Source organism: Brassica napus, chromosome C4 (assembly GCF_020379485.1).
Source record: "Brassica napus cultivar Da-Ae chromosome C4, Da-Ae, whole genome shotgun sequence".
NCBI lineage: Eukaryota > Viridiplantae > Streptophyta > Magnoliopsida > Brassicales > Brassicaceae > Brassica > Brassica napus.
Window position 1 is genome coordinate 51402197 of NC_063447.1, and position 21792 is coordinate 51423988.

General features: G+C 33.3%; 2 protein-coding genes across 3 annotated transcripts; one reads left to right on the plus strand and one right to left on the minus strand.

Moving 5' to 3' along the window:
- Positions 1-5299: 5299 nt before the first annotated feature.
- On the plus strand, positions 5300-7991 carry LOC106402154 (fatty-acid-binding protein 2-like). 2 transcript variants are annotated; one of them, XM_013842833.3, is made up of 10 exons: positions 5300-5674; positions 5836-6232; positions 6310-6584; positions 6661-6763; positions 6852-6920; positions 7048-7084; positions 7176-7250; positions 7334-7385; positions 7461-7505; positions 7588-7991. In XM_013842833.3, the coding sequence occupies exons 2-10, from the start codon at positions 5856-5858 to the stop codon at positions 7683-7685; spliced, it is 1131 nt and encodes a 376-aa protein (XP_013698287.1). In that variant the 5' UTR covers positions 5300-5674; positions 5836-5855; the 3' UTR covers positions 7686-7991. The 2 variants fall into 2 exon arrangements, with proteins under 2 accessions (XP_013698287.1, XP_013698286.1); XM_013842832.3 differs by lacking the exon at positions 5300-5674 and having other exon boundaries at positions 5681-6232.
- Positions 7992-8169: 178 nt separating this feature from the next.
- LOC106402157 (S-adenosylmethionine mitochondrial carrier protein-like) lies at positions 8170-9992 on the minus strand. Its single transcript, XM_013842835.3, has 4 exons — positions 9458-9992; positions 9264-9382; positions 9101-9179; positions 8170-9005 (listed from the first exon to the last, which is right to left on the minus strand). Exons 1-4 carry the CDS (start codon positions 9818-9820, stop codon positions 8445-8447), a joined length of 1122 nt encoding a protein of 373 aa, XP_013698289.1. The 5' UTR covers positions 9821-9992; the 3' UTR covers positions 8170-8444.
- Positions 9993-21792: the final 11800 nt, after the last annotated feature.

The window sequence follows — 21792 nt, forward strand, 5'->3', positions numbered from 1 at the left end:
TAATACATAGAATCTTTAAAATACTTTAATCATAATATTTTTTGATATCTTTTCATTTTAAATATAAATATATTTATTTTAAAATTTGAACAAATCTGTTTTAAAAGATTTTTACAAGATCTTCATTTTTGAAATTATATTTAAATATTTTCACTAATTTTGAAATTAGTTTGAAATGTTATTATACATTAATAAATTCAGTAATCGTTTATAAAATGAAAAATAAAAAATTATGTAATATTTTATATATTATATAATCATAATCAATCATATTAAAAAAAATTATTATATTGAGTTAAATATAATAAAATTGTATTAAATTTATAAATTTTATATATTTTATATATTTATTTTCATAAGTATAAAATATTTATGTTCAAAAATAAAATCTAATACGTTGGTAAGATGTGTTAACATTAGCAAACTATATAATACATGTATAAAAATTAACATGTATTTCTTTAAAGCTTATAATATAAAATCTTTGTAACTACTTCAATCATAATATATTTTTATTTTAAATACAATATATATTTATATATTATATTTTAAAAATTCTAATAAATCTGTGTAAAAATATTTTAACAATAATTTAATGTATTTTAAGTTATCGTTTATAAAATTAAAAATAAATAAATTATATCATATTTTATCTACTTTATAGTCATGATCATGTTAAAATACAATTATTATACTTAAATAAATATGATAAAAGTATATTAAATTGATAAGTTTATAAATTTTATTTTCATAAATATAAATTTTTATTTTAAAAATATAATATGATGATAGAACAACTTAAAATTAGCAAACCATATAATACATGTCCTAAAATTAACATATCTTAGACTTTTGTATATACAATAATATATTATCTAAAATGAATAAGCATAAAAAATATTAGTAAAAAGAAATACAACTTTGAAACACGGATCAGAATTTAGCATAAATTAAATACAAAATAATTTTAAAATATGTTTTCTCTTGAATATATTAATTTGCTTAATAACTAAATGCAAATACAATAAGATAAATATATAATAAGAAATGAAAATACATACGATTTTAAACAATTGATTAATTATAACATGTCAATTATAAAATTATTGTATTTGAAATAGTTATATAAACATTTAAATATATGATTAACGTTAAAAATATATATCACTAATGTTTAAAAACAATAATTTATGTATAGAAAAGTGAAAACAAACATCCGCGTGGTTGCGCACGTCAAAATCTAGTTTATTTATTAAAATTTCTGAGCTGATATTTATTTTTAGGAGAGAGACAATTCTTTGTTCTCGTTATCTCCAACAATAAGATTCAGATGTTAGAAAATTATAGTTTATTTTATCACATTTGTTTTCTAACTTCTAAACTGAACATTTTAGTTTAGTGGACGTAATAATGTTTGATTGTAGGTTCTTTCTAATGTACTTAGACTCATCTTTCAAAAGTCTACGCACTAACGAATATTTTGTTATATTTTCAATGATTTTAAGGTCTACATTCCACTAATTCGATATCTTTATCAAAAGAATAATTTATAATAGTTTCTGTTGTTCTTATCATTTACCTAGTTTTTATAATAATTTGGTACATATTTCCGGCTGGCTGTTATTACGCACAAGGGAAGATATGATTCGCCTTGTTCAGAGGAGAATGAGATGATTAGGACATAATTGGATGTCCGTTGACTTTATTGCTTACGTGATAACAGTTTAATGAAGAGGTAACGAAGCGAACAAATCCGTCACTTCTCCTGTTTAATGATCAATTAATATCAAAGGGTTGGTACTGGTTCTCAGGTACATAACATGACTTCCTGGCACAGGTTTTATATTGCACCGTTAGTTCTTCTCGTCAGAATTCAGTACCAGTCAATCAGTTGAGTAAAAAGGATTATTCTTTTATGTATTTTGATGCAAGCTGGTATTTTATGTTACTTGTTACGGGCTTCCAACTTAATCAATTAGGTTATATTTCAAAATTTAATGCGGAAAGCCCAAGGAGTTATTCCAAACTATTTCGTCCATCTTAAAAAGTGAAATTTAATAAAATTCTTATAAAAAACGATTAGAAGTACATAGAAAAAATAAGAGGATACATGATTTGACGAGATATCAGTTGGTATTTTTGAACCAACAAAGAATTTTTTTTGCTTGGATTTTTTTATTAGATGTCATCAAAATTATGAAAAGATAGAAATAAAACGAGACACAAGTTTAACATGCTATTGGAGAGCTTAATAACACAACTGGATAGCAATTCTTACTAAAATATACAAGGGAGTTTAATTTATATGGAGATATAAAGTAAATGTTGAATATAAAACCGATAGAATTAACCAAGTGGTGTTAACTTAATGGTAATTTTTTGGAGCTTGGTGTGTACCCACATCAGTATTGAGTTCGATTTTTTCTGGAAACTAAATTATTACTATTTGGTCAGTCTGGACTTTGGCTTCAGTCCAAGTGGTTTACAATGCGGACCGTAACAGATGGTCAGTTCACCCCGTGGTATTAGTCGGAAGGTATTCCAAACTCGGGCTAGGCAGTCTGATACGCTTTCGGGCTAATCCACTCTATTACTAAATGCGTTGCTCCCGGAGCGACCGAATCAGCCGATAGGACTTATAAAAAAAGACCCGATAGAAATGAGTTTAAAAAAAACCGATAAAATTTTAAAAGAAAAAAAAAACCGGGTAAAATTTTAACTATTGCCAAGTTTACGAATCCTACTCAACAAAAGGAATATTAAGAACATTTAAGTCATCAATAATTTTTACAAATATTTATCATTACATGCATTATCAATACAAATTCATCACGTGGTCAAACAAATTATTAATAAATGGAATATTAAACTTCTTATATAAGACTAAGTTTTTACTAAAATAAAGTACCATATATTATGTAATTTAAAAAAACTCAAGTAGAGTAAATATTTTAGAAAAATTCTTCAATTTATAAAATTTTGAAATTAATACTCATGTACTATGGCAGTGTAAATATTTGGAATAAGTACTTTTAAAATAATAGCATAAAATTTATTTCTACTATCTAGAAAAATATATATACAAATTTATCTCTATGTTTTTTAAAACTATAACAAAAAATATTTTTTAGATAAAAACACAATACATACTATCTAGTACACAATAATTATCCAAATCACTAGATATTTTCTTTTATATTGTTTATATTTTTTTTAACCAACGTAATTTTTTTTTTTGGACAAAGCCAATGTAACTTCTAAGGTGAGAGTTTAGAGCGAAAAACCACTACACAGATCATAATATATATAGAGAAATTTGGCGACATGCACATAACAAACAAAAAAATCAACAATATAACCATAACCTTCATTAGGCTATGATATTTATGTATTAATTTCTATTTTGCCCTTTCTCAATCTTCTTCTTTTTAATTGACTTTATAAGTTTAAAAAATATTTATTTGAATTTTTTAAATATTTATAAAAAACATAGATTTTTTTTCTATAAAAAAAGTTTTGAATTTTGTAAAACAAACATATATTGATAAATTGAATATGTACAGTTATGACAAAAAATAAGATTTTGTTCTATTCTATTTAAAAACCTAGAATATAATTGTTATTATACAATTTCTCTTTCTTCTATCTCTCACTCTATCTCTCTTCTCAATCTCCATCTCTAAATCCCTCCATCTTTTCTTCTGAATCAATATTTCTCTTTTTTTCTCTATCTTTCTTCCTCTCCCCATCCCCCTCCCCCTCTCTCTCTCTGCATCCTTCCTCCCCCTCTCTCTCTCTCCCTCTCTCATTTTTTCCTTATACGTCCACATAACTATATATATCGCCACAATTAATAAAATAGTAACTTTTTTTCATCATCCCATCTTCGTTTTCATACTTATATTTCTATTTGTAATTCTTCTTTTTCTCATATTTTTACATATACACCATACTTTTCATATACGCCATACTATTCCCCATCGATTATTTTTATCTCATTTAGCTTCTTTTCTTTTCTTTCCTATATACATTTGCATACTATACTATTTAGTCATAAAATATAGAATGATATATTTTATTATTTAGAGTATATCAGTCAAATATATTCTTTTACGTAATTTAATATGCACTAAACATCATTCCTGCAAATAAACATGTTCTTTCATATTGTTTACTACTTAAACTGCATTGAACCCTATAAATAAATAGTACTAATACATCAAATTCTTATAACATATATGGTTAAGATGATCTATTCTATATCGAGATTATAAATAGAATAGTATATGATCGTAGTGTGTGATATACACACGCCCACTCGCCGTAAAGGACTGTGATGTCTACTTACGTAGCAAAATGACACATTTTCTAAAGTATGGCTATATTTTTCATTTTTGCTCTGATATGGTTATACAGCAAATTGATATATATAATTATTTATATTTCAAAAAAAATTCAAATAAGAAAAATATCTGAATCCATTTCACCAGGCTGATACTCACATATAGATGGGTTGGGAAACATCTGGTTTGTAAACTCCATAATTTTCTCGTCTGTGCAGATTTTAAGATGATTCCACTTGTCCTTAGAACATATGGTTTGAGTTTAGAATTTTCATGGCAAAATACATCTTGGTTGGCAAGCTTTGGCATTGTCACTGCACATATGTCATGCTCGGTCTTTCAGTTAGTTAAATGGTGTCTTGTCGACCTCAGGTCCAGCTACCGTCATGGATGTTGCATCAGTAACTTGTTAGGAGAAATTCTCTTTTTTTTTATAGGATGAAAGTTAGAGTGTTGGCTGAGGAGAAGGAATTGGCGGTCCAGAAATCTTGGATTGCTGCTCGTTTGACACACGATCCAAAGGTCTGGTCGATGACCGAGTGTGATCTAAATGGAACCGGAAACCAACAACGCTTTTTGGATTGAGTCGGTGGGTGGAATAAATGGGTACTGACTCGTTCAATCAATGGAGAATATGGAGCTTGAATCACCCAAACAATATGGTGTGGATTCCTTAGAACTTAGAGAACTAAGGGAAAATAGGACACAAATTACTCAACTTTCACTAAAAATTAAATTTATCAAGGGTAACTTATAACTGAGATGTTAAAGGAACTTATATAATGCTCAGAAATAGCTAAGAACTTATATAATAACTTAACCTTGTCTTTGGAACATGGTTAAGTTTAAAATTTAGGCCAATTATTTTAATGGAAAAAGGCTCTTTGCTTAGTAATATATATCGTTGTTTTTAGAACACATATGTCAGTAGTTCACAAAAAAGAAAAAAGAACACATGTGTCATGATCGATCCTTCGGTCGGTCGAGTGGTATGTCTTATAGACCTCCGGTTCTGCTACCGAACGATGTCGAACGATTTTTCTCTCCGTTTTTAAAATAAAAATAATAAAATAATATGTCATTGTCACCAAAGAAACCCTGAAAATGAAATCCCTCCCAGGGACTATCGTTGTTATTCTTCGCCGTAATTGTTCGTTAGCCAAAAAAGCATATTCCTTTTTGCCATCTTTGTCGTTAATAGATCCCAAACACAACAGAGAAAGAAAACACAAAAAGCTTCACTCTTTCTCTATGTTCCTTGTCTTTTCCCTTCAATTAACAAATTTACGTCGCGTGTAAATCCTTTGCAATACATCGACTAATACGAAAATGTAAACACGATCACAAATTCGCCTGACTAATTTTGCGTTTGTGTTTGTTGGGTTCTGTCTTTGATTCATGCCTCTGGTTATGAGATCGTTCATCGATTTGTTAGAAAGCTGGTCTTGTCTTAACCTTTCTTTTTTGTCTTTATTTTATTTTTTTCTTGCAGAACCAATTAATATTATTCAAATGGATTCGGACGATGGGAACGTATCACACATTCTACCAAAGAGGAGTCTTTTACATGTACCTGGAAGCTTGGCCTTGGAAGCATTTAGTTGCATCACCAAGTTCACAGGAGCTATGCTTTGCTGGTGGAACAACAACAACAATTTGCAGAAGATGGAGATTTCTAACTATCAATTGAGGAGCTTAAGCAGCTGTGATGATTCTTCGGAGCAGCGTGTGAAGAGTTGTTATCATCCCAACTTCTCTCTGTTTCGTATTCACTACGGATCAAAAGATTTAATCCCTGCCTTGTTCTCTAAATCAACTATTCAGCATTTTGTTAATGAAGCTGAGAGGCTACACTCTTGTTCCGTCCTCTCCTTGGCTGTTTCCTTGATGTAAGTTTTTGTGTAAGGCTCGTAACTCTCTCCTTAGGGGTTGGTTGTGTGTTTCTGATGTGTGGTGTTTATTTTAGGTCGGTGAATGGACTTGGTTTGTCTCTAGGGAGTGACGATGTTCAAGTTTCCAACAACGTTGAGCATAGGTCTTGTCAGGTTGGACGCAATGGTTTGAGTTTTCACAAATTGGACGCGAAAAGACCAACGGTTGAGCCTCGAACCGGGATCGAGTTCCCCGTCTCGTTAAAGAAAAATGCATCTGGATTAACTTCTGAGGTGCTTGTTGCAACTGGATCACGGACAATGAAGATCGTCAAGATTAAATCTCTTAAAGTATATGCCTTTGGTTTTTGTAAGTTGCATTCTTCTAGCTTTGGTATACTTTTTTCATTTTTAGCTATCTTAATGAAACATTCTCTGCCTTTTAGATGTTCATCCTTCGTCGGTGTGCCAGAAGCTTGGTCCAAAGTATGCTTCTATTCCCGGGAGCAAACTCGGCAGATGTGATGACTTATACAAAGATCTTTTAAGGTATTTACATCTTTTGAAATTCAATCTGTTTTTAGTTGGTGTAGCTTTTTAGTTTCGGGTTTGATATTTTGTTTTTCATTTTTTTCAGGGAGGATATTGTTATGAGTGTGAGGCTTGTTGTTAACTACAATGGTTTGAAGATCAATACTGTGAGAGAGTAAGTGGAAAGTTCTTACGTTATTTATCTTTATAATTGATTTTCAGTTTTATTTTAATCTTTTTACTAGTCATTTGATGATTTGAATTATTTAATAAGCTATTCTCCTGTTTGTCTATTTTTTCAGTGCTTTTGAGAAGTCTATGCGTGCTCGTTTGGTGAAGGTAAACTCTGGAACACGCTGTGAATTATGTTTTTTTTTTTTTTGCGCAAAATATTATAATCCCTTCCTTTTGTTTTTGTGTTTTTTGTCAGGCAAATCCCAAGACTAATTTCAATTGCTTGAATGATTTTGGTTCATTCTTCACACAAGATATTCCAATCCCCGCGGTACTCACATCACATGGCTAAATACTTGTACTCATATAAACAAACACACCTAAGACTCATTTTAGGGGGGCTCCCATTTTCAGGGAACAGTAATAGACTTTCGACGAACAGCTGATGGACAACTAATCACGGAGAGTGAGTAATCATTTGCTGGGTTCTGTATATAAATCTAGGTTCCTTCTCTCTGTAACATATGGTAAACATTTGCAGTTGGTGGTAACCTGGTTGGAGCTGTCCGTAGCAAGGATCTTTGTAGTTAGTTCCTTCTTTCTTTTTCTATTTTATATGTTTTGTTTTTGTGTACCCAAGGTCTGAGATTTTGCGGGCAACGATGCAGGGGCATTCTTTGATATGTACATTGGAGATGTTCCAGTGTCTGAGCAGACAAAAGAGGAGATTGGTAGGAACGTTGAGGGAATCTTAAAGAGTTGCTGAAAAAATCAATTTAGACCGACCATTGGCCTCTGAGTTTTTGAAGAAGGCACTTGGGTTCGGAATCTTCCAATCAATGTCTCTAGTTCGTATATGAATACGGAATATAAGTACTTAGTAAGCTGGCTTCCAACCCGACCCAGCTTTATTTTGGTAGACACTCGGCTCTAAATAAACCCTCCCCCCCCTGCCTGGCTCTGTAGTGATGATATTTTTTTTCAACAAGGCTTATCAATTATGTAACGAAACTTCATATATAATCGGATTTATTTAATGACATATATACCTGGAAACAGTTACTGATCCAAATCTTCAGTATGATCCTGTAATGTTAGCCTGATCTGGCGAAGCAAATTATAACATTTGCGTATAATAAAACCTTAACAGGGTGCTGCACTGCTGCTAATGTAATTGTCTGTCTTTCACCATATTGTGGTTTATGATCTATTAGCCCTATAGCTATTCTAGATTTTGATATCTTAATAGCTCAGAGAAGTAGTTGCTTATTCTATTGAATTTGATCACAAATTTTTTTGTTGTAGACGAAATATGTACATTATCTTTCATATCAATAAAAGGATCAAACTATTAGTGAGCCATAAATCACAAATGTTTCAAACGAGCTCGATAATATGAGAATATGTCGATATGGATCTTCTCACTGATTGGCATCAGACATTTTTCCTCTTGGTTAGTGATAGTACTCCCCATATTTTTCTATAATCAAAAATGCGTTGTAGTGCTAATACTAAAAAACGAATGTCAATCGCTATGCACTGGCCGATCAAGACGTACTGTGACGAAAGCCTTTTGAAGAAGCTCGTAGCCAGCTAAGTTCAAAGCACCAAGAGGAGCAGTCCAGAAGAACCTCGGAACAGCTCCTTTGTAGAAAGCAAGAAACCCCTCATGCGTCACAATCGAATACGCAGCCATCCACATAGACAAATCCACGCCTTGCGGAGCCGTCATCATCCTAGTTTTAATCACATCAAACGGCGTCGTCATAACAGCCGTGAAACCGCCCGACAAGGCTCCAACCGCGATAGCCTCCCACGGCTCAAGCACTCTCCCTAGCCGTCTCTCCACCAGCTTCTTCGATTGGCTGTAAAGTCCCATGCCAGCGACGTAAAAGGGAACCTCGCGGAGAAGAGTAACGCCGGTGCCGCGAAAGAGGCCTTTGAGGCCATCTTGACGCCACGTGGAAAGCGTAGCTTCCACGATGTTGTCGAACTGATTGGCTTGTAACCGTTGTTTCAGCACCTCGCACGGTATCCTCAGCGTTGTCCCCAGAACCGTGCCGAGAAACGACGCGATTGGCTGAACCTACACAATTAAAAAAAGAAAAACTAATCAAATGATTGAAAGGAAATGTAGCATTTAAAAAAAAATGAGATTTTTTTTTTTTTTGTAATAATAACTTGGATGTCGAGGAGACCAGGAGCAACGAGGGGTAAAGCGAGTCTACTTGCTTCGTATATACTTGTTCGTAAACCATGGCTGAAACAAGACAAGAGACCAAACAAACATCATGATCCATGTCCGATGATAAGCAAAAACCTGAAGCTGTGATGTGAATTAAACCTTGCGAATTGACCAACAACGGCGGGGATAGATCCCTTGTATAAACCACGAGCACCAATCTCTGGAATCTTTGACATTATTTCAATAAACGACAGTGTTGTTGATGCTTGAACTTGTGTCTAATCAATTCATTCAACACCAAAACAACAAGAAGTGAGTTGAAGTCAGAGAGATTAGAGATTAATTAAACGGACCTTGACTGTGTCGACGGGATGCATTAGAAAGGCAGAGAAAGCGCAAGAGATTCCTCCTGCTAATGCTGATTTGAGAAGATGACCTATATCTAATCCACCAGATTTGATCGAAGGAGGAGATCTTGAAGTAAAGTTTCCAACTTTTGCAAAATTTAAGCTACATGACGTATCTGAATCCGTACATTCCCGACCAGTATCGACTACGCTTTTATGGTGAAGACATGGGTACTTTACAAACAAATGATTCAGAATAGAGACAACTTGAGATTCGGGTTCTCTTTTCTTCGCCATTCTTGATCTTCTTGGATCTACGGATACACTGAACTCTTCTTCTTCGTTGAAATCTTCCATTGTTCCGACCATGTGAAAAGAAAAACACTACAAAAGAGTTTATCGAAGATGAATATAGTGAGGATAGAGATCCAACATGTGATTTCAACAAAAAGTTTTGGTTTGTTAAGTCCGCAAGTTGTTTCTGTAAAAATATTTGTTTATACGCAACGAGGCGTATGGGGTGTTCGACCAAATGACTGAGTGGCATAAGACCATTTCTTTTTCTTATCTTCTACTAATTTATTATAACAACAACGCAAAAGCCCACAAGGATCACAACCCTTTCGGAGACTAAAGTTGGCGAGTTCACAGATCGAACATTCCGGAGACAACTGTTGGAACTCGTTTTTGACAAAGTGGTGTAGACCATTTTTCCAATGGGTTTTTCGACGGAGACGTCTATAAAAAGGACCGGAATTTGGGTACGATGTAATAGTCACCGTGAACACTATGAGTTAGTGTATTTGTTGGTCAAAATCGAAGTTGTGTTGAATGAGAAATAAATGTCCAAAGTGAATAACATACAAAGCTTGCAAAGCTTTTAGTGTGGCTAATATATAATTTTAGCAAATGAGTCACTTTGGATATTCGTGTTTGAATTTAGATTTAATATGTTAATTAGATATTATATCAATTAACTTGTTTTAAATTTTATTCATAAAATATTTTTATGTTTCTTAAATATAAAAATATAAACCTAGTAAAGTATATCGGTGTATTTGATTTGGTCGATACAACATTATGACTTAAATTTGCTAACGTCTGGAATGTTTATTCATGGAAATCGAATTTCCTTTATTGCTAGGATTATGACGTTTGTGACTCCATAAATGACATAACGTGTTTATCTTTTTTTTGTAGTTATAAAAGGAGCACTTGTGTTAACTTATTTATACACATATAAAACATACGATCCTCCGTATTTTTTTTATCTTTCTCTTTGATTTTCTTTTGAGTACGAGAGTATACACAAAATTAGTTTCGCCAAGCTTCTGATAGAGTGACGCAAATCAGAAGATTTTTTGCAGTTGTATCTTGGAACTCATTACATTATCGAACCGTCGCACTACGGGACGTATTTTGAGTTAAGAAAAAAATTATATCTCGCCTCTGCAGTTGAATCATCATTTTCTTAATCTTTGATATAATTTTATCAAATTTATTCTTTACAATATTTAGTTCTCCGTAGTTTATATAATACGGTCCTATCAACAACAAGAAACACATGATTAAACATAAGACCAGAAGATAAACTCCTAGTCCTAAAACCAACATAACTAGAGCTAAGAGGGAGTGTGCTTGAAACGCTTAGGAACTAAGGGATCCATAATCAAACTCCAAAACGAGGACAAACAAACGTTCATTTTGAAAACCTTGGAGAAGCACGTGCTGAACCCATAAACCAGAACTTGAGAGGACCATAAACTGTTGGAGTAAGCTTGAAGTAGCTTAAGATAGAAGCAACCTAATCCTATTGGTTATGGAAATTTATAAGGATTAGGAAATATTGTGTTTTGATAAAAAAAATGAGATTAGGAAATTGTGAATTCCTATATAAGAAGATGTCAATGTATGACATAACTTGTGATTTGAAATATTATGATTTGTGAGCTTGATAATAAGAGAAGGACTTCTTATTAAACACTTTGTGATTCTATATTTGGTATCAGAGCTATACTTGCGACTTAGGTTAAACCATCTTGTGAAGAACATCAAATATGAGCGACGACGGGAAGGAGGAAGTCACCATGAACACTCGAGAAACCGGGCGATCTACCATAAAGTTTCCAATGCTAAGTTCCTCTAACTATATGGTATGGGCTATGCGGATGAAGATTGCCCTCAAAGTCAATAAAGTTTGGAAAACAATCGAACCGGGAAGCAAGGCTGAAGATAAGAACAATCTAGCTATTGCTCTATTGTTCCAATCCATACCTGAAGCTCTAACCCTACAAGTTGGTGACCTTGACACGGCAAAGGCAATATGGGATGAAATTAAAGCTAGACATATTGGATCTAAGAGAGTACGAGAAGCTAGGCTGCAAACATTGATGGCCGAATTTGATAGGTTAAAGATGAAGGATGGAGAGACGATTGATACTTTTGTGGGAAAACTTTCGGAGATAACTTCAAAATCAGCATCATTGGGGTAAATCATCGAGGAACCAAAAATTGTGAAGAAATTCTTGAAAACCTTACCAAGAAAGAGATATATTCATATTGTTGCTTCTTTGGAACAAGTGCTTGATCTCAATACAACAAGTTTTGAAGATATCGTTGGTAGATTGAAAGCATATGAAGAACGAATCTCTGAGGAAGAAGAAGATTTGAGCGATGACCATGGGAAGTTAATGTATGCAAACGCTAATTCTACTCAAGAGAGTCACAGTGGCGGTTATAGTGGTAATAGAGGCAGAGGACGCGGTGGTCGTTCTACCTGGCGAGGAAGAGGTCGTGGCCGTTCAGGTTCCTTCCAAGAAAAACGTGAGGCATATCGCCAAGGACGTAACAGAGAAGTCAGAGACACCTCTCATATCACATGTTTTCATTGTGATAAACTTGGACATTACGCAAGTGATTGTCCCGATAAGTTACTTAAAATCCAAGAAACAATAGACAAGAAGGAAGACGATGATACACTTGAGGCTGACGATCTAATGGTGAATGAGGTTGTCTTTCTCAATGAAAAGAAATTTAATCCTAGCAACTTCAAAAGAGATTTAGAGAATGTATGGTATCTTGACAACGGAGCAAACAATCACATGAGTGGAAATAGGTTATTTATTCAAGATCTTGACGAGTCTATCACGGGACAGGTTCGCTTTGGGGATGATTCTTTTATTAACATAAAAGGAAGAGGCTCAATTCGTTTTGTGTTTGAAGGAAAAGAGAGAAAGGTTCTGAACAACGCATACTATATTCCGGGTTTAAGAAGTAACATTATCAGTCTGGGGCAAGCAACTGAAGCTGGCTGTGAAGTGAGTATGAAAGGAGATACTCTAATACTATTTGATCGACTGGGAGAGCTGATGATTAAAACCACGAGAGCAAAGAACCGTCTATACAAAGTTACCTTGCAAGCCGACCAAGTTCAATGTCTTCAGATCAAATCATCATCTGATTCTTCCAAGTGGCATGCTCGTCTTGGGCATATCAACTATGAAACATTGAAGCTAATGGTCAGAAGGGAACTAGTCGAAGGAATATCAGACATCACGACCAGCAAGGAAACATGCGTATCATGCTTACTCGGGAAACAAACGAGAAAGCCTTTCCCTCAAGCAACGCTTTATCGAGCCTCTCATCCCCTCGACCTCATCCATGGAGACCTATGTGGACCTATTACACCCTCCACGCCATTACAAAAGAGATATGTGCTTGTTCTCATTGATGACTATTCACGATACATGTGGACAGTTCTATTAAAAGAAAAGAGTGAGGCACTTGACAAGTTTAAAGCGTTCAAGATGATTGTTGAACAAGAAACTCAAGTCAAAATCAAAACATTAAGGACGGACAGAGGAGGTGAATTTGTTTCCCATGAATTCCAAGTTTACTGTGATCAAAACGGCATCAAAAAGCACTTGACTGCACCCTATTCTCCTCAACATAATGGGGGTGGTTGAACGACAAAACCGGACGCTATTAGAGATGACAAGAAGCATGCTGAAACACATGAGTCTACCAAATAATATGTGGGGAGAAGCAGTTCGACATGCCACTTACATCATTAATAGGGTTGCAACAAGGTCACTTGAAGGGAAAACCCCATACGAGGCACTGAGGAATCGAAAACCAAACCTGCAACACTTAAAGGTATTCGGTTGCTTATGTTATGCAAGGACAGAAGCTGCAGGAAGAAAGAATCTCGATGATAGGTCAAGAGAATTGGTGCATCTTGGAATAGAACCTGGTTCCAAGGCATATCGTTTGCTCGATCCTACGAGTAAGAGAACTGTTGTGAGCCAAGATGTGTCCTTCTTCGAAGAAAAAAAAATGGAATTGGAGTCTTCCATCAACGAGTGAAACACAGAACCCTGGAGGTTTTGAAGTAGTATTAAGAGATCCAAGTAGTAATAAAAGAGAAGAGGCTGTTACCGTGAATGAGGACACAAGTGAAGATGATCATGAAGACAACAATGGCAATGATGTTGATGATGATAACAATGACCAGGGTGATAACGATTGACAGCCACAGCTAAGGCGATCAGACTGAGTCTCTACAAAGCCATCTTATCTTAATGATTATGTCTTAATTGCCGAAGAAGAGAGTGAGCGTCTTTTGATGATAATTAATGACGAACCATGGGATTTCAACGAAGCAAAGGAGATAAAATATTGGGTCGATGCATGCAAAGACGAGATTCTATCCATCGAGAAGAACAACACTTGGGATCTCGTCGAGTTGCCTCTAGGCATGAAACCTATTGGTCTCAAGTGGGTGTTTAAAATCAAACGTAATGCAGATGGTAGTATCAGCAAATACAAGGCACGTCTTGTAGCCAACGGATACATTCAATGCCATGGCATCGACTACGATGAAGTATTTTCTCCGGTAGCTCGTGTTGAGACAATTCGACTAATCATTGCGCTTGCAGCTTCAAAAGAGTGGGAGATACATCACCTTGATGTTAAAACTGCGTTTCTCCATGGAGAGCTAAAAGAAGATGTATTTGTCACTCAGCCAGAAGGTTTCATCGTCGCCGGAAGGTTTCATCGTCGCAGGAGAAGAAAACAAAGTTTATAAACTTAAAAAGGCTCTTTATGGTTTGAAACAAGCCCCTAGGGTGTGGAATGCAAAATTAAACAGCATTCTGCGTGGTCTGAAGTTTCATAAGTGTTCTAAGGAGCCATCGCTTTAAAGGAGAGAAGATAAAACTGGCCTTCTAGTTGTTGTGGTCTATGTTGATGATCTGCTGGTTACAGGTTCATCACTGAAGATGATACACGAGTTTAAGAGGGATATGTCAAACAAGTTCGAGATGAGTGATCTTGGACAGTTAACGTATTACTTGGGAATAGAAGTGCGACAATATGAAGGAGGTATTGTATTCACACAAGCAAGGTATGCACAACGTATACTCGAGGAAGCCGGCTTAAGTTCTTGCAATCTATCACATGTTCCGATGGAGATGAACCTGCAACTATCAAAGGCACCCGACGAGGAGAATGTTGATGAGAGCGAGTTTAGGAGGAGAATAGGCTGTCTACGGTACTTACTGCATACTCGTCCCGATCTTTCTTATAGTGTGGGAGTACTAAGTAGATATATGCAACAACCTAAAGCTTCTCACGGCTCAGCACTCAAGCAGGTTCTGCGATATTTACGTGGAACTTGTTTGCTTGGTCTTGCGTTTCCGCGAGGAGGAGATGTGGATGTAGTGGGTTATAGTGATAGCTCACACAATGTTGACAACGATGATGGGAAGAGCACGACATGACACATTTTCTACCTTGACAAAAGCCCTATCACTTGGTGTTTACAAAAACAAGAGATAGTTGCTTTATCATCCTGCGAAGCCGAATTTATGGCAGCCACAGAAGCTGCAAAACAAGCAATTTGGCTCCAAGAGCTTTTGAGTGAAGTCATTGGAAAGGAGTGTAAGAAGGTGACTATACGAGTTGATAATAAATCTGCAATTGCACTTACAAAGAATCCGGTATTCCATGGTCGTAGTAAACATATTCATAGAAGGTTTCACTTCATACGTGAATGCGTGGAGAACGAGCAAATAGAAGTTGAGCATGTTCCAAGAACTGAACAAAAGGCGGACATCCTAACAAAATCTTTTGGAAGAATTAAGTTCAAAGAAGTGAGAAGTTTGATTGGAGTTCAAAAAGTATGTGAAGATGAGTTCAAGCTTAAGGGGGAGAATGTTGGAGTAAGCTTGAAGTAGCTTAAGATGAAAGCTACCTAATCCTATTGTGTTATGAAAATTTATAAGGATTATGAAATATTGTGTTTTGATAAAACTAATGAGATTAGGAAATTGTGAATTCCTATATAAAAAGATGTCAATGTATGACATAACTTGTGATTTGAAATATTATGATTTGTGAGCTTGATAATCAGAGAATGACTTCTTATTAAACACTTTGTGATTCTATATAAACAACCACAGGTCAAAACCACAAACTCACTATTACAGCCACGACATAAACAAACGAAAGACCAGAGTCACCATAAAGCCAACAACTACTAATCACCTGTCTATAACGACAAACCAGATTCGAGAGAGAGAGAGAGAGAGAGAGAGAGAGAGAGAGAGAGAGAGAGAGAGAGAGAGTAAAGCACAAGATCAAGTCTTGAAACTCCAAGTGGGGATATCTTCAAAAAGGATCATTGGCTCAAACACGCGGACACTCGTGTACCCAAACCCAACCATCTACAAGCAAGAGAATGGTCACCTCCTCGCAAGAGAAGAGAGCCAATGATCGAAACCACTGTGTCGTCTTGAAACCTCACTCCACAGCATGAAGGCACAGAGAAAGCAAGTAGATACATCCACATCAACTTACCATCCAAAAGACGAACCCCACAAACGAGACTTTGACAAACACAAACCACCGAAGGATCGAGAGAACGAGCAGAAGCAGAAGCCCCCCAGTTCAGAAGCTACGACTAAAGGGAAGCACAGCAGTGACAAAATCATACCCGGAATACATAGCCCCGCCATATAATGACCCGTCGATAGAGCTTAGGCACACACACAACTAAACTCCGAAGAAGACAAAACAACACCAACCCACACAAGAACACAACTTGACTACTACCTAGATAAAGAGGGATGAGAAGATGAACTGAATCCAATGGACTCCATGGAGATCGATTGACAAGCTACAAACCGGATCCGAAAGTACAGCTAAACTCCATATCTGAACCGGCTCAAACCACCACCGCAAACCAGATCAAAGTTTCGAACAAGTCACAACCACGCCAACCAACATCGAACTGACATGACCTCATATCCTCAACCTCCCTTGACCAAAGAAACGAAGACTAAAGAGAACTAAGACGAGGAAGGGCCTCTCCAGTACTAGCGAGGAGCGCCAGTGACCAGAGAGGTGTCGATCTGAAAGAGTGAGGCGAGAGGCGGCGGTAGAGATGGCATAAGACCATTTCAAATAGATCACTCTCTTTTTTTCTACTCAAAATAGAATAATTTTATAACAGTTTTGAATTTTACTTCAGTTCAACTTTATTTTAAAATGAAAGAGTGATAAACAAAAAAATAAATGAATTATTTTATTTATGCATTAAACTTATTTTTATTTTATTATAGATGAAAAAATGAAACACAGTTAAATTTAATTTACTCTAAATATTATTTTATAGTGAAAATAAAATAAAATTGGAGATAATCTTAAATAACATATGAAAATTAGACAGCCATAATTTTTGGAACTCTCTTTACAATTCTTTTTTTTTGTTTACGTAAAGCAATAAAAATAATGTTTGAGAGTTTCTAACAAAATATTACAGATATTATAACTTTAGATCTGAACCCGGCCGGACCCAAAAAGAATCGATCCGAACCAAAAAAAATTTAAGTATCTAGGGTCAAAATGTCTAGGATCTGAAATACCATGACCTGGAAGAAACTGATCCGAACCCGACCTAAAGACCCGTTCGCCCATGCATAATTTCTATCAATGTTTTGACCGATCAAGAACTTGATCCATGAACAATTTCACAACACTCCACTCTTGTCTTCTCTCACCTTGTAAAAATTACGAAATCAAGGGGAAATCGTATCAGATACCCTAGCTAAATCAATAAAATTACAAAACATACCTAAGTATTATCCGCTCACTCAACAACACGTCGGATCTAACCGGATCTCAATCACACCTAGACTCAAACACGATTTCTCATGGCTCTCTCCCTCTTCACAAGCAATGTTCATAAATTTCTCTTGTTCTTTTATCTTCTCTAAGCCATTTTTGAAACTAGGGAGAACTAGCACCAAGAACTACAAGGCAAGTCCCTTATTCATGTCGATTTTGATGTGATGGAGAGATGGTGGATGCATGTTGATTTCATGTGTCTCATCCAAATCTCTAGTTAATTGGTTTGTTATTGTGGCAACGAAAGATAGCTAAGATGAGATGGACAAAGAACAAAGTCAAGAATGCAACCCTCGAAGAGATATCTCTCCATGAAAATAAGAAGATACGAACTCATATATTGTCATTTTATCATATGATAAGGAAGACCTTGTACACGCTGACTCTTTTTGGAGGGTGTTTTATGGCCAATTCCCAGTTTCTATAAACTGATCATTGTTACTACTATAATAACTGAAGCTAACTCTAACAATATCACGTGTGTGTCTTATGCAGCTTTAATGTTTGAGGTGTAGACCAAAATTGTCTTAGGATGTGCACTTCAAAGTATGAAAAAAATTTCTCTTAATAATTGAAGAAACTAAGGTTAGTTATCCTTTGCATATGAATTAATTTAGATTGTTTTGTTTTAATCTTTATTCTTTGTTTACATGTCATTGAGAATATCATGATTCCATCTGGTGAAGAAGAAACTCTTGTGGCTTGAATAACATAAAAGATTATGACGATTATAAACATGATGTCATTGTTGACAATTGAATGTCGTGTCTTCCAAAAGGATATGTCGTATGGTTTGAAGAGATGTTCAACAAAGACGTGGCTTAACTCAGCTGGTATAGCTCGTGAACAACATGAAAAATATATGGGAGAATGGTTGGAAAAAACTGAGGACAAAATTGATTGGTTAGACAAAAGAGTCGCACCGTCGGAAGCTTATGTGAAAGAGAAATTAGATGATGATATAAAGGCTTTTGAGGACATTGCTTGTGTAGGGGAGAAATAAAAGGAATCCCCTATATATTAATTGAGAAGCATTTGAAAAATTAGAACCTTAATTTTGTATTAATTAAAAATAGATCCATATCCTAGGTGGCATTCTAAATGCCTTCTAAATTCTATTTCAAAGAATTCTAGAACATCTAATATAAAGTATAGTTTAATCTAATGGTGTTACATTATTCCATAATTATATAACACTAGAGAACATTATATTAACCTAAAATATATGAAGTGTATATTCTTTCCTTAAATAAAAGCTACGGAATTACCTAATATGATTTACATATATATGAGAATTAATGATTAAGAATAATAAAGATTTGATAACAATTTTTACAACTTTCTTCATTTTTGTTTAAATTTATATTATTAAAAAAACTTAAACAATCACATTAACCATATAATAAAAAAATAGATTTTTCTTATATGTTATATTTTGAATTTTTTAAAATGACTTTAAATTACAAAAATGAGGAAACCTTTATATGTTATATTTTTTTTAAACGACTTTAAAATACAAAAATGAGGACACTTTATATGTTATATTTTTCTTATATGTTAGAATTTTCTTATATGTTATATTTTAAATTTTTTTAAAACGACTTTAAATTACAAAAATGTAAGTTTTCCTTAAGTATACGACTAAAAACATTAAAATGACATGTATCAATTCGATGGTTGATTTGAAAGCTTTCAAAACCATATGGAAGATAAAAGTCAAAATAATTCAACTGTGAAAACAATACTGTTCACTTTTTTCAAGAATGTGTTCGCTGGAAAAAATAAGGTTTTTATATCATAATTTGTTTAATGTCCACTAGAAAACATTATATTAACCTAAAATATAAGAAGTGTGTATTCTTTCCTTAAATAAAAGCTACAGAATTACCTAATATGATTTACATATATATAACAATTAATGATTATGAATAATAAAGATTTGATAACAATTTCTGCATCCTTCTTCATTTTTGTTTAATTTTATATTATTAAAAAAAATAAACAATCACATTAACCATATAATTAAAAATTAGATTTTTTCTTATGTGTTATATTTTGAATTTTTTAAAATGACTTTAAATTATAAAAATGAGGAAACCTTATATGTTATTTTTTTTAAAATGACTTTAAAATACAAAAATGAAGACACCTTATATGTTAGATTTTTTCTTATATGTTATATTTTGAATTTTTTAAAAAAACTTTAAATTACAAAAATGTAAGTTTTCCTTAAGTATACGACTAAAAACATCAAAATGACATGTATCAGTTCGATAGTTGATTTGAAAGTTTTCAAAACCATATGTAAGTTAAAAGTCAAAATAATTCAACTGTGAAAACAATATTATTCACTTTTTCAAAATTGTGTTCGAGTAAAAAAATAAGGTTTTTATGTCATAATTTGTTTAATGTCCACTAGAGAATATTATATTAACCTGAAATATAAGAAATGTGTATTCGTTCCCTAAATAAAAGCTACGAAATTACCTAATATGATTTACATATATATGGCAATTAATGATTATGAATAATAAAGATTTGATAACAAGTTTTGCATCATTCTTCATTTTGTTTAATTTTATATTATTAAAAAAAATAAACAATCACATTAACCATATAATAAAAAATTAAATTTTTTCTTATATGTTATATTGTGAATTTTTTAAAATGACTTTAAATTACAAAAATGAGGAAACTTTATGTTATTTTTTTAAAAAAACAACTTTAATACAAAAATGAGGACACCTTATATGTTAGATTTTTCTTATATGTTAGATTTTTTCTTAGATGTTATATTTTGAATTTTTTAAAACAACTTTAAATTACAAAAATGTAAATTTTCCTTAAGTATACGACTAAAAACATTAAAATGACATGTATCAATTCGATGGTTGATTTGAAAGTTTTCAAAACCATATGGAAGATAAAAGTCAAAATAATTCAACTGTGAAAACAATACTATTTACTTTTTTCAAGAATGTGTTCGATGGAAAAAATAAGGTTTTTATGTCATAATTTGTTTAATGTTCAATCCGATCAACCCATGATGTATTAATTATAGTTTTGTTCTATTATTTTTAATAAAAATTGATCCGATCCATCGGAAAGAAATTGTATAATAACAATAAAAAATATTTTATATATATAAATAAAATGATCACATATATAAAAAAAATATTGATATTATATACAAATAAACTCATCCTGCGAAAAGTGCAGGTCTTAATATCTAAATGAAAGGTTATAATTGGTAATCCTTGGGTGTAAGTGTATTCGATCGCAAGCGTCCGCGGAGGAATCATCAAGAAATGACAACGTTAGTGAAAGACACGTCTATAATATTATTTGAGAATATAGTTTTAGTGTTGTACTCATGTTAAATCTTATAGTAGTTAGTTACAGAGTAAATCTTGACGAATTATAATTATACATAATTATCATTACTACAACTTTTATTTCCTTTTTGGGTGATAAATTTCTAATTGGGTTTTAATTTAATTTTCCTTTCTTTAGTTTCTACAAAACTTACGTAATAATAAAAAGGAAATATTTTTATATTTATAAAAAATTATATGTAACGAATTTAGTTTTATTATTAAGAAATTGCCACAAATACTACATTCATAGTAGGTCTGAGACTTATTATCAGAGATCCGGATTCGATACGAGATCCGCTCCGGATCCGCTCCGAAAATAGGATATCTGGGATGTCCATATCCGAATCCGAATAGTAAAATCTTGGATCCGTCTAAACTGAATTCGGATCCGGGTATCGTAATTTTTAGGTCCAGATAACCGGATCCGTATTTTTAAAACATATTGAATTTTTAAATTTCAATAATATTAATATTTGATATATTAATATTTATACATAAATTAATTTTATAATATTAGATTTTAGTTTTACAATATTACAAACATATACATATATTTATAAATCTTGTATAAATATTTAGTTTATGTATTATATTAAAAAAATAGTATTATATATTTTTTTTAAATATTTTTTTTGATTATTTTTATGGATCCGGATCCGAATATCCGCGGGTAATAGAATATCGAGACGGATATCCGAAATTCGGATATCCAGAAACCGCAAATCCAGATACGGATATTAAATCCACAGATCCGACATATCTAGATACCCTAAATTT